The 11,925-nt window shown below is 43.5% G+C and overlaps 1 protein-coding gene across 8 annotated transcripts; it reads left to right on the forward strand.

Annotated features, from left to right (window-relative positions):
• Positions 1–1,203: 1,203 nt before the first annotated feature.
• TMEM136 (transmembrane protein 136) lies at positions 1,204–9,425 on the forward strand. Of its 8 annotated transcripts, none has more exons than XM_011964972.1 (4): positions 1,204–1,520; positions 3,582–3,781; positions 5,737–5,809; positions 6,167–9,425. In XM_011964972.1, the coding sequence occupies exons 2-4, from the start codon at positions 3,583–3,585 to the stop codon at positions 6,273–6,275; spliced, it is 381 nt and encodes a 126-aa protein (XP_011820362.1). In that variant the 5' UTR covers positions 1,204–1,520; position 3,582; the 3' UTR covers positions 6,276–9,425. The 8 variants fall into 8 exon arrangements, with proteins under 8 accessions (XP_011820362.1, XP_011820356.1, XP_011820358.1 ...); XM_011964968.1 differs by having other exon boundaries at positions 1,281–1,520; positions 3,263–3,781; XM_011964967.1 differs by adding an exon at positions 3,263–3,467 and having other exon boundaries at positions 1,451–1,520; positions 5,737–6,391.
• Positions 9,426–11,925: the final 2,500 nt, after the last annotated feature.

Here is an 11,925-nt window from a genome sequence, read left to right on the forward strand (position 1 = left end):
AAATGTAGATGTTGTTTGGTAGGTCTGGGGTTAGGTTCTGAGATTCTGAGTCTCTGATGAACTCTAAGGTGATGCAGATTTTGCTGGTCCATAGACCACACTTTGAGTAGCAAGGGCTTGGAGAGCATGATAATATGATTCTCTTGTTCAATAACATCATGGGCTTCCACATAAGGTATCTCAGCCTGGCATCTTAGGCTGGCATCATAGACATTTAAAGACTCTAACAGCAATGGTTATCAAATGTGATCATCTGAATGACTTCTGGGCAGGTTTAAAAAATACAGATCCTTGAACCCTATACCAAACCTACTAAATCATAATATTCAAGGTACAGCCTGCATAAGGTATTTGAAAACACTTCCCAAGTGGCACAGATGATCAACACACTTTAGGAACTGTGATAATCTTCCAAGGTAGTTTTCCAGACTCATTTCACATTAATTCAACATACAAACATTTATTATACCTGCCTCATGCTAGGTCCTACGGAAACAAAGATGAAACCAGTGCCTTTGCCTTTGAAGGGTTGGTAAGATAAACGACCAAAACTAGAATATTTACTATTCCCTAGGCAAGGTCTAAACACTCACATCTCTGCTAATGGTCGTCTTCTTTTGAGATTGTCTAGGTTCCTCAGCACCCAGGATTGCCTGTCCTGATCAATCAAGGCAGACCCCGTCTTTATCCCATTCGAGCCTCCATTCTTATCGCTCAAACTTACTCTGCTCGGTATTAAAATAGAACCAGAGAAGAAAAGGATTTACCCAACGTGAAATACAACAGTTGGCGTTTATGTAGTTACTTCCATGTGCCAGTCATTGTTCAAAGCACTTTACATACGTAATATTTAAAAATTCTCAAAATAACCTTATGAGATAGGTGTTATTACTATCCCCATTCTGAGGATCAAGGAAAGGCAGGCAACAGAAAAGTAACTTGCCCAAAGACATACCAAGCAAGGTTCACTCTCAAGACTTATGCTTTACTGCCAAGTTGGTGACAGGGCTGACACTGGAATACTGTAACTTCTAATTCTCAGGCCTGAGCACTTTCCTGCTCATCAGTTCCTGTTTCACGACTTAAATTCAAGCACACGGGCGAGAACAATGTCTTACATCCCCCACAATGCCTAGTCAGGCTGCAAGCACTTAGTAGGTACTCGATAAATTGATTGGACGAGCTGTCCTATTGAGGGGAGGGGAGAAGTGGATAATGATTTAAACAACAACAGCTAAACAAGAGCAGCGACCTGCAGGTCTCACGTCACCGCCAGATCCCTCTTGACTCCCCCGCCGGAGAAGGAGGACCCTCCCGAGCGCTTTCGGAACGTCGGTGTCCCGGCTTCGGCTCTGCGCTCCATCCGCCCAGCCAGCAGGTGCCCCCAGACCCCCGGCTCCTCCTTCGCCGCCGTCACAGTCTCGTCCTCCCCCTCTGGTTCCTCCGCTTCCTGTTGCAGCGATCCGGGCCCGGAGCTGCGGGCGCCCGGGCGCCCGAGGCTTCCCGGTACGCTCCGCCAGGTAACCGCGCGGCGCGAACCGCCCAGCCGGGGTGGGCACCGGGCCCGCGCGGCCCATTGGGGAAGGAGGCGGCAGAGGGCCCGGGGTGGCCTCGGAAGGGGAGCGGGCCTCCTACTGCCTCGGGCGCCCGAGGCCTTCCTGCGCCAAGCTGCGGCGCCAGCCGGATGCAGGGATAACGGTGCCTGGCTCCGGCTCTTGGTCCGGGCGTGGCCGAGCGTCGCAGGCACGGCGGCGCGGAGATGCGATCGCCGTCCCAGCGAGGCCCCGGGACCCGCGCTCACTGCCAGCCACGCCAGCTCCAAGGCTCCTGCTCGCCAGCCTGGCCCTGGAACGGGAGAAACCAGGAGAGGAGCCTTGGACCTTTGAGCGGCGATGGCCTTCCAAATGCCCTTCCGTTCTTTGGCAAAAACCAAGAGCAAAAAGCCGAAACCCACACAGGGAGTTCCCAAGGTCATAGAGTTGTGTCTGCCATTTACGAATGTCTGTTGTTTTATTTAAGTGATTGTAAATGGGCTGCTGTTTTCTCTGTCCTGCCAAGGAATTAGGATTCAGAGAAGAGGACTCTAAAAATACTAATAGGCATATCCAAACGAGCTGATCCGCATTACTGGCCAGTGACCCTGGCCTTTAGAAGGAGATAGGGGAGGGCAGGTCTCTTCACGCGGGATACTTTGTATTTCTGGCCCTTACTCTGAGAATTGGCCTTGATATTTTACAAAGTTTATTTCAGAACTCCATGTCAGAACTGGACCGGACTGTAGAGTTCTCCAGTCCTAGTCTCTTTCTTTCCTTTCCCTTCCTCTCCTTCCTTCTCCTCCTCCTCCTTATTTTCTTTTCTTTCTTTCTTTCTTGTTTTTTAAACTGGGGTTCTAGAGGTTAAAGTGATTTGCCCACACTCTTATGGCTAGTCTCTCTAGGGGCAGAGACAGAACTGGAACCCAGGTCTATTATGGACACACACTGTCTTCTTGAATGGAAATCTGATTTCAGATGAAAGCTGTACAGGCCTTGACCTTCGTAAAGTGCTTCCCTGGATAGCATTCTTGGGAAGTGGCTTGTGTATTGACTTCCACAGATATTATTTCACTGGTCAGAATAAGGTTAAGCAATAAGCATAGCCATGCAGACTATTTCTGCTGAGATGAAGCAGATATCTGATATGTTTTTGACTTTTTATTTGTACATTTCAATGGAGGAGCTAATGAATACTAGTAACAACATTTTGCTCATTTTTAGATTTTGGTCCTGTGTGACTAAATTGACTCAGTTATAGCTGTTCTTGTCCTAACGTATTTGTCACCAGTACAGCTTTCTGGCGTCATTTCATTTTTAACTGAATAATTGCCTTAAGTATATTTTTAGATCTCAACAAAAACTCCCCACCTCTTGAACCTTAGCATCCTTCTGCTTCACTCTTGGCAAATCTTTGGGTTGGATTTCAGAACGGAATAAAGCCAGGATTTCCCCCCAACCTCCAAGATGTCTGGATTCTTTGTTTAGTTCTATATTTAAGTTTATCCCAAGTTTTGTTTTTGACTGATAAACCTGTGACCCAAATCCAAACCTCAGCTGAATTAAGTATCAGCTTAAAACCACATTAAACTGCCATGTGTCATGTGACCTCTCACAGAACCCAAAGTGGCAGTGTTCTATTTTTTCATGAGTGCTTTTCATTGGGGTCTTTGAACTGTAAAGATATTATTTAATACATGTGCTTTATTATTTGTGTATTATTGCCCAAGCTCAGTCATCACTGGAGGGTTATTATTGACATTTACTTATCATAAAATGTGATGCCAGCCTACCAGCTCAGAGTGCGGTGCCTGGTTTCCAGTTTACAGCATTCACCAGCTGCTAACATGTTATCTCTGAGGAACGTGGAATTATAAATACAGCCATACTTAAATAGAAGATTCTTGGCTGTGTAGATAAGGAAAACAAGATAAGGCAATATTTTTGAACTATTCTATAATAGAAATGAGGACATATACATAAAATGACCCAATGCTGTTTTCTTAGGGTGCATTCTTTGTTTTTCTGGTTTTGGTCTTTTCATCACAGGATGGCATTAGCTCTGTGTCTGCAGGTGCTGTGCAGCCTGTGTGGCTGGCTCTCGCTCTATATTTCTTTCTGCCACCTGAATAAGCACCGAAGCTATGAGTGGAGCTGCCGGCTGGTCACCTTCACCCATGGAGTCCTCTCCATAGGCCTCTCCGCTTATATTGGCTTCATTGATGGCCCATGGCCTTTTACCCACCCAGGTAGGTAGGAGATTTTCCCTTAGGGATTTATGATTTGGGGGTAGTCTTAGAAACATGGGACTTTTAAACAGAATTTGTACAATATTGAAGAATAATTCCCATTATAATTTTGTCTTGGAATCCTCATTCTTCTTCATTGTTAACTCTGATACTGTTTGTCACTTGTTTCTGCTTTTCATAGCTCTCTACTTTTAAAACAAATTTTAAATTGCTTGTTACAATTTCATCAGAAATATAAAAACCATAAAGCCAGTATCAACATATTCCAAAAGACACAAATAGAACTGTATTATACATATTTTTGTCAACTTGCAACTTTTACTTGACTGTCTACTCAAAAGACAGCATCTTTCCATGTCTATGTTAAGAGGATGAGATGTTCCTTATCCTATTTGTTACTAGATGTACAAGTGTTACTTTTGTAAGTATGTAATTTTTTTTTTTTTTTGAGACAGAGTCTTGCGCTGTTGCCCAGGCTGGGGTGCAGTGGCTCAATCTCAGCTCACTGCAAGCTCCGCCTCCTGGGTTCGCGCCATTCTCCTGCCTCAGCCTCCTGAGTAGCTGGGACTACAGGTGCCCGCCCCCATGCCCGGCTAATTTTTTTTTGTATTTTTAGCAGAGACGGGGTTTCACCATGTTAGTCAGGATGGTCTCGATCTCCTGACCTCATGATCCGCCCGCCTCAGCCTCCCAAAGTGCTGGGATTACAGGCGTGAGCCACCGCGCCCGGCCAAGTATGCAAAAATTTTACCCCCTTGTATTAATTGGTTGGGGCTGCCAAACACAGTACCACAGAGTGGGTGGCTTAACTAGGCGTTTATTTTCTTAAAATTCTACTCAAAAGACAGCGTCTTTCCATGTCTATGTTAAGAGGATGAGATATTCCTTATCCTTTTTGTTACTAGATGTACAAGTGTTACTTTCATAAATATGCAATTTTTATTAAAATTCTAGAGGCTGCAAGTCCAAGTTCAAGTTGTTAGCAGGGTTGCTTTCTTCTGAGGCCTCTGTCCTTGGCTTGCAGATGGCTGCCCTCCCACTGTGTCCTTCCATGGTCACCCCTCTGTGTGTGTGTGTGTGTGTGTGTATGCATGCATATCTGTGTCCTAATCCCTTCTTTTAAGGATAACAGTCATATTGGATTACTCTAGTTACCCCATTTTAACCAGATTACCTCTTTAAAGGCCCTATTTCCAAATGCACTCACATTCTGAGGTACTATTGGTTAAGGGCTTTAGCATATGAATTTGGGGAGGAGGGACACAATGCAGCCCTTAACTCCCCTGGAATATAATTTTTTAAAATATTTCTTTAGCTTCTCTTATCGAATTTCTGAGTTTTCCCCCCAAACCGTCAAACCGATGAAAGCAGCTGTTAAGCTTTGTGTTTTATATGAAGGTTCTAAATGGTTTCAAATATGTCAGGTCCTTAAAACCTATGTTCCTGGACATGAGCACACACTAACTTCTGGGGCCCTCTCCGGAATCTACTTTCAGGATAGGTTAGGGCCACTGAGTGTTCAATAACGTAACCCATTAAGCTGAGAAAAAAAATCTGACATTCAGGAAACAATTATCCAAGAGTCTGGAAATAAATCTTTAGCAGGGTTAAAAAAAAAAAAAAAGTGTAGGATTTTAATTGAAGAAACAAAATAATTGGATTTTATGCTGTTCCATGGAGAGGACACAGATTCTTGCCTGTGTTCACTGAAGGATGCAAACTCATTGAAGTCAGATTCATCAGAACAGCGTTTCCTGAGGTCTGAACATCATTTAGTTTGATAAAGACCTAGATTTTATATTTTAGTCTGTCTTTGGCCCTCATTAAAAAGCACATGCCTGCCATTGTTTTTGTTTTAGTGTTCAGTAAGGTTTGAAGGACAACAACATAGGATCCCTGTGCAAGGTAGCACAATTCCCAGTCACTCAATTTGCTTCCGTCTTGGTTTGTTTCAGGCTCACCCAATACACCTCTCCAAGTTCATGTCCTGTGTCTCACCTTGGGCTACTTCATCTTCGACTTGGGCTGGTGCATCTACTTCCAGTCTGAGGGTGCCTTGATGCTGGCTCATCACACGTTGAGTATCTTGGGCATTATCATGGCCCTTGTGCTTGGGGAATCTGGCACAGAGGTCAATGCAGTCCTCTTTGGAAGTGAGCTTACCAATCCCTTGCTACAGATGCGCTGGTTTCTCCGGGAAACAGGACACTATCACAGTTTCAGTGGAGATGTAGTGGACTTCCTCTTTGTGGCTCTGTTCACAGGAGTGAGGATTGGTGTGGGAGCTCGCCTCCTTTTCTGTGAAATGGTCTCCCCCACGCCTAAGTGGTTTGTGAAGGCTGGGGGAGTAGCCATGTATGCTGTGTCTTGGTGTTTCATGTTTAGCATCTGGCGCTTCGCATGGAGGAAGAGCATCAAGAAGTACCATGCTTGGAGAAGCAGGCGGAGTGAGGAACGGCAGCTGAAACACAACGGACATCTCAAAATACACTAGCTAAGGCTTGCTCCAGATTATGGATTGGGTTAAGTCAGCCATGGGAACCAGGTTGGAAATATGACTGTTATGGAATTATGCTTATAACAAACTTAGGTTTCAAAAAAGGGCTAAATTTATTGATCAATTTGGTCAGTCTTCAAGCCGAGCATATATCAGTATTAAAACACCAACTTCTACAGTGGCACAGTTGTCGAAAGTGAGAATACTCCATGGTAGCTGGGAATAAGTCAGAGCTGTGAAGTGAGTACAACTGGCATTTGTTTTCATTTGTGGTGACCCTGGGTCCTCCTGTCCCTGGGAGGTTTGATGTTCAGGCAGTTTAGAAAGGAACTGGAAAAAGATTAGTGCTATTTCTTGTTCCTTTGAGAAGCAACTCTTTCAGTAAACACTTATTTCTGCTTTTCATGTATCTATTTATCTAAGTTTACCCCATTTACTATAAAGTGAGGGGCTTTCAGAAAGAGACACGCATTTGGAATTCTGAACATTAGATCGGGGAATTGGGCCGCTTAAACAGAGGGGCGTAGGAGGGTGAGAGTGAAACTGTGGCAGCGAGGGGGAGTGTTACTTACATAACCTCCTATACCAACTGTACCAGAGGTGCCCAAGACCACTGCCAGGTTCCATAATTCTCTGGGAGGACTCAGTGGACTCAGCATATAGTCTTACTCATAGTTTTGATTTATTATAGTGAAAAGATTCAAAGAAAAATCGGTAAAAGGAAAAGACACCTGAGGCAAAGTCTAGGGTAAAGCAAGCACAAGTTTCCAGAGTCCTCTCCCAATGGAATCACACAGGATGTGCTTAGTTCCCCTAGCAGTGATTTGTGACAACATGTGAATGGGCTATCTACTGGACACGGTCATTACAGACTCAGTGCCCAAGGTTTTTACTGAGGACAGGTCACCTAGGCAGCCTTTCCCTGGCAGATAGCAAAATTCAAGATTTTCAAAAGGAAAGCAGGTGTTCAGCATAAGCCATATTGTTTGCACAAACAGTTCAGACACAGTAAGCCAGTCTTATCAGTTAATGGTGGGAGCCCTTCCAAAATCTGAGTTCCCAAATGCCGGCCAGTGGCCAACCCTGTAATCAGGCCTCTCCAAGGATAGCAGTTTAGGCCTGCTATGTTAACTCTTTTCTGCACAAAACCTGTAGAGTTAGGGCTTTGGATTTGAGATGAATGAAGTGTGGGTAGATTTACTGAGTCCTGTTATATGGGTTCTGCCCTACCAGGAAAACTATGCCAGTTCTCAGGGCTTTTGTGCATTAATCTCCTAGGCATTTGAGGCTATGACTAAATTCCATAGGGATTTATCATGTGGATTCCACTGTGCTTGAGATGGCAGTTTAGATTTCAGCTCTGCTGTACATATTGCAAACTAGAACCAAAGACTTTAAAGTGTGTACTGGCCTCAGGGGGATGAGGTCAATTTTTTTTTTTTTTTTTTCATTTTAGATACATTCCCTTTTAGTACTCCTGCTTTTCTTATTTTTACTAAAATGGTACCACTCTATGAACAAACTAATACAACAAGGCCAGTCTTGAAAGGAAAAAAAATAATAATTCTTAGTGTGACAGTCTTCAAGAGAAGCAAGAATATAAGCTTAGAACAAGGGGTTAAGAATCAAGAATTCCTGGGTTCTTAGTTTAACTAATTTTGCTACTCACTTGCCAGATCATGTGGATAGGTTACTTGTTTCTTCTTTGCCTGAGTTTAAACCTATTGTGAATGAATGAAATACCTTGTAGTATATTTCATAGAGACATTATGTGGCATTTTATTAATGGAGGTCTTTCTTGTAGGGCTTTTATGAAAACATGAAGTATTTATTTATGTATTTATTGATTATTTTTACCATGTTATTTAAGTCAATGGTGTTTGATTAGCTCAGTGGGTGAGCAAGCATATGGTGCTACTGGAGTCAAAGCTGGTCAGTAGGAAGTGTCAGTTCATTCCATGGCCACTGGTAATCTAACGTAATGAGTGTTTTTTTTTTTTTTTTTTTAAAAGATGGAGTCTTGCTCTGTCGCCCGGGCTGGAGTGCAGTGGTGTCATCTCGACTTATTGCAACCTCCGCCTTCTGGGTTCAAGTGATTCTCCTGCCTCAGCCTCCTGAGTAGCTGAGACTACAGGCGTGTGCCACCATGCCTGGCTACTTTTTGTATTTTTAGTAGAGACGGGGTTTCACCATATTGGCCAGGCTGGTCTCAAACTCCTGACTTCATGACCTGCCCGCCTCGGCTTCCCAAAGTGCTGGGATTACAGGTGTGAGCCACCATGTTCAGCCATGAGTGGTCTTGAAAATGGAAAATGGTCTTGGCCACAGAAACCAGGCATGAGGGAGTGGTTGGAATGGTGTAAAGTCATCACTGTTCAGGAAACAGTAACTTTAAATGCATGTTAACAGTGCGTCTGTAAAAATGAATGTCATTTGGTTAAAGAGTTTTGCTGGGCATTGAGATAATCTGTCAGCATCTCCACTTCTGTTTTTTTTCTTAATCTCCACTTTTTTTTTTTTTCTATGATGAGCGCCCCTAAAAAGCTGGTGAGCTTCTTTCCAACAAAATTGCGGTCAAAGTAGGATGCTGGGGAATGCTGATTTTAGCAAGACTCGTAGAAAAGAGTGGCTTGGCACATAAGCTTAAAAAAACAGAAAAAAAGCTGGCTCTTGAATTTTGGCACAGTGCAACCTGTTCCATACCAGACAAATGAACAGGCTTAATCTGGTACCAATTCTTTTTCTCTCTTACTCCTCAGAAATAAAGGGACTGCAGATATTGTTGTTTTGGGGACACTTTCATGGGACTGTATGTAGATTTTTTTGAATGGTGAGAAATATGAATAATCGGTAAGGGGAAGGGAATCCCTCATTTCAGCTTTTCTTGATGTTATTACTAATAACTATGAAAAAACTTCTGAGAGAACAATGTGAACTGAAGATGACTCAGCAGTTAAGATGATGCTAAGTTTTGAAACCACAGGTAAATGAAGGGCTAATGAATGTGTGGTATACTTGGACAAAATGAAGTACTCATTTGCACTGGATTACTATGTAATGATAACGAACACTGTTCAAGAAGGATTTATATTTCCATAAGATTTGTACTAAATTTTATAAAAGTAAAACAACTTTTTATAAATCCAGAGTCTGTCTTTATATTTTTGTGGTGGTTTTGCCAACAAGTTAAAAACAGCCTTTTGACCTGTAGAAATGTTGACCCGTATTCATACTTACTAGTGAATATCTCTAATCTGCTGTTCATTATCCATCATTCCCCCTATTTTGTCATTTTGGGGGGTAACCACTGACATACAGAAAACAGTTTGCCAAAAGAGAGAGGAAGAACCTCAATGTGTTTCTTGTTCTGCCACCTGTTTGGACACTTGCCTTGAAAATGGTGATGTCAAGTGAGTTGACATCAGACATCATCTGAAGACAGCTGGAGGCCCTGTCTTGAGGACTGTACTACCAATGCCTAATGGAGTCTGGGACGCATAGTAGATACTTAATAAGCTTGTTGAAAGAATGGACAAGAGGATGAGAATGTGGTTTAGAATAATCCCCATTGGAAAACCTCCTCAAAGAGCATGTCCAGTGGATTGGGTCATCAATGTCATTTTTCTAGGTAAAGTAATACTGACCCTGAGGAGCGTGTTCTACCTAGACTGGCTTGACTTTCTGAAGGCATCCATAGTTACAGCCTTTACAACAGTTGAACTACCAGCAGCTTTAAAGAGGCTTTCAGGTTTTTTGTTTGTTTGTTTTTTAAATCATCAATGCTTTGTAGGTGACTACAGAGATTTTCCATCATTAAAAAAAAAATTAGTTCTGGAATGAATAACCACGGCTTAATTCAATCTTTTGCTTACCATCTTCTAAAGCTTTCCCACAGCAAAATGCCTTCTTTGCTCACAGCTAGAACCGTGGGTCTGTTTAAGTTTGGAAAGATCTTGAAAGCAGCTTGCCAAGAGGTTTTGTATGCAAGGAAGAGAAGGTGAATTAGGAAACTTTCCCAGTTTGTTTTATTCCTGAAGCTTAAGTATTGAGGCTTCCCTCAAGTATTAAGGGAAGAGAGGAACTCATTTTTAAAATGCATGATTTGATGAGTCATTGGGTTCAATTAATTTGATACTTACACTGTAACATTATTAGAATAGGGGAAAATAAGATATTTAATACTTTTAAGAAAGATTTATTAAGTTTGGGAATAAGGTTTGCATTTTGGTCAGTGTGTATATATATATAGAGAGAGAGAGATGAATGGGATTCGTTCCAATTACATGTAAACACTCAATTTAAGAGTCTTCAGGGTAGAATTGTCATGCTAGGATACACCAGCAGGTGGCAATGTGTCCTGGTCTCATCATTAGGAAAGTGCCTTGGCTAATCTGCTTCTATTCTTTCCAAAAATAAACATTACAAAATTAGCTGGCTGTGCCTTGAACCTAAAAAATCGAGCAATAAAGAGTCGTCTCTGGCCTCTGTTTATCTTTTCCTTTTTTTTTTTTTTTTCCAACTCCCCGTTCTAACTAACGTCAGTGTGAGCTCATGCCTCTATTCGGGGATAATGATCCTTTCATGAACTGTTGTGGAATGACTTTTTGCAACAGCATTGTTAAGAGGTAATTGTTTCCTCTCTCCACATCCACTGTTTATTGGATTTGATTTGCTACTTGGATTCCACAAAATGGCTGAAATTCCTTGCCACCAACATAGGTTTACGCTCAAAAGTCTGAAAATAGTTGGATTAAGGAATAGCCTCTTTAGACGTTTGCAGGCGGAACTGAAGAACTGCATTATACGTGGTACCTAAATTGCCATAATACTGAATTATTCAATCATAAAACTAGATGGGTATCTAAATCTCTCTACCCAGAAGGGGAAAAAAACGAAAAAACGTTTGGAACCCTTCAGAGAGAACCGTAATGCTATTTACTGGATAAATATACTTCATTTTCTTCTCCCATTTCTTTCCACAACACGCTTGTTAAGTCGCCATGCAAAGCACCATGCCTTCTCAATTTGGAAATAACACATTTCATTTTGCCAAGGCAAAAACAGCCTAAAAGTAATATTTATACCGAGAAGCCCTGGCTGCAGTCCCCAGCTGCTCTCCCTCAGCCCTGCGCCTCCCGCTCCCGCCGCGCTCTCCCCCCGGAGCCGGCAGGTGCCCAGGTGAGCGGGGCCTGCGGAGGCAGCGAGGGGCGCCGGCCGGACACTGGTAGAACGCTTGCAGCCAGAAGACAGGAGAGAGAGTACATTCCCTTAAGGAATAAAAGTTTCCAGGACAAGGGGGGCTGGTAATTTCCAAATAGCCTCCCAGCACGATGTCCTAGGGATCTGGGGGGCGCTCTCAGGAGGTCTCTGGTGAAAGTAGACTTAGTACAAACTGGCCTCGAAAGACAACGTCTCGGCACTCAGGGGCCCAGGCGCCGCGGGAGGTTGGTGGGCCTCCCGGGGCTGCACGGGTCCCACCTCCCTCCGCCCCGCAGGACTACTTTTCCGCTCCCCCAAACAGGGCTCCGGCGGAGGCGTCCTTCCAAAGGCGGGAGCGCAGCCCTGGGCGGCGGAGGGATCCCGGGTGAGGCGGCTTCCCGAAGTCAGAGGGGAGGGGGCCAAAAAAGTCGGCGGGGGACGGGAAGCG

This window comes from Mandrillus leucophaeus, unplaced genomic scaffold (genome assembly GCF_000951045.1).
Source record: "Mandrillus leucophaeus isolate KB7577 unplaced genomic scaffold, Mleu.le_1.0 Scaffold71, whole genome shotgun sequence".
Classification (NCBI taxonomy): Eukaryota; Metazoa; Chordata; class Mammalia; order Primates; family Cercopithecidae; genus Mandrillus; species Mandrillus leucophaeus.

What these genes read in the sequence shown, in the direction of transcription:
- TMEM136 (XM_011964965.1), top strand. Translation starts at nt 3,517, where the DNA reads ATGACCCAATGCTGTTTTCTTAGGGTGCATTCTTTGTTTTTCTGGTTT. An exon ending in ATGGCCTTTTACCCACCCAG is followed by an intron (nt 3,782 to 5,736) that starts GTAGGTAGGAGA and finishes GGTTTGTTTCAG; the next exon opens with GCTCACCCAATACACCTCTC.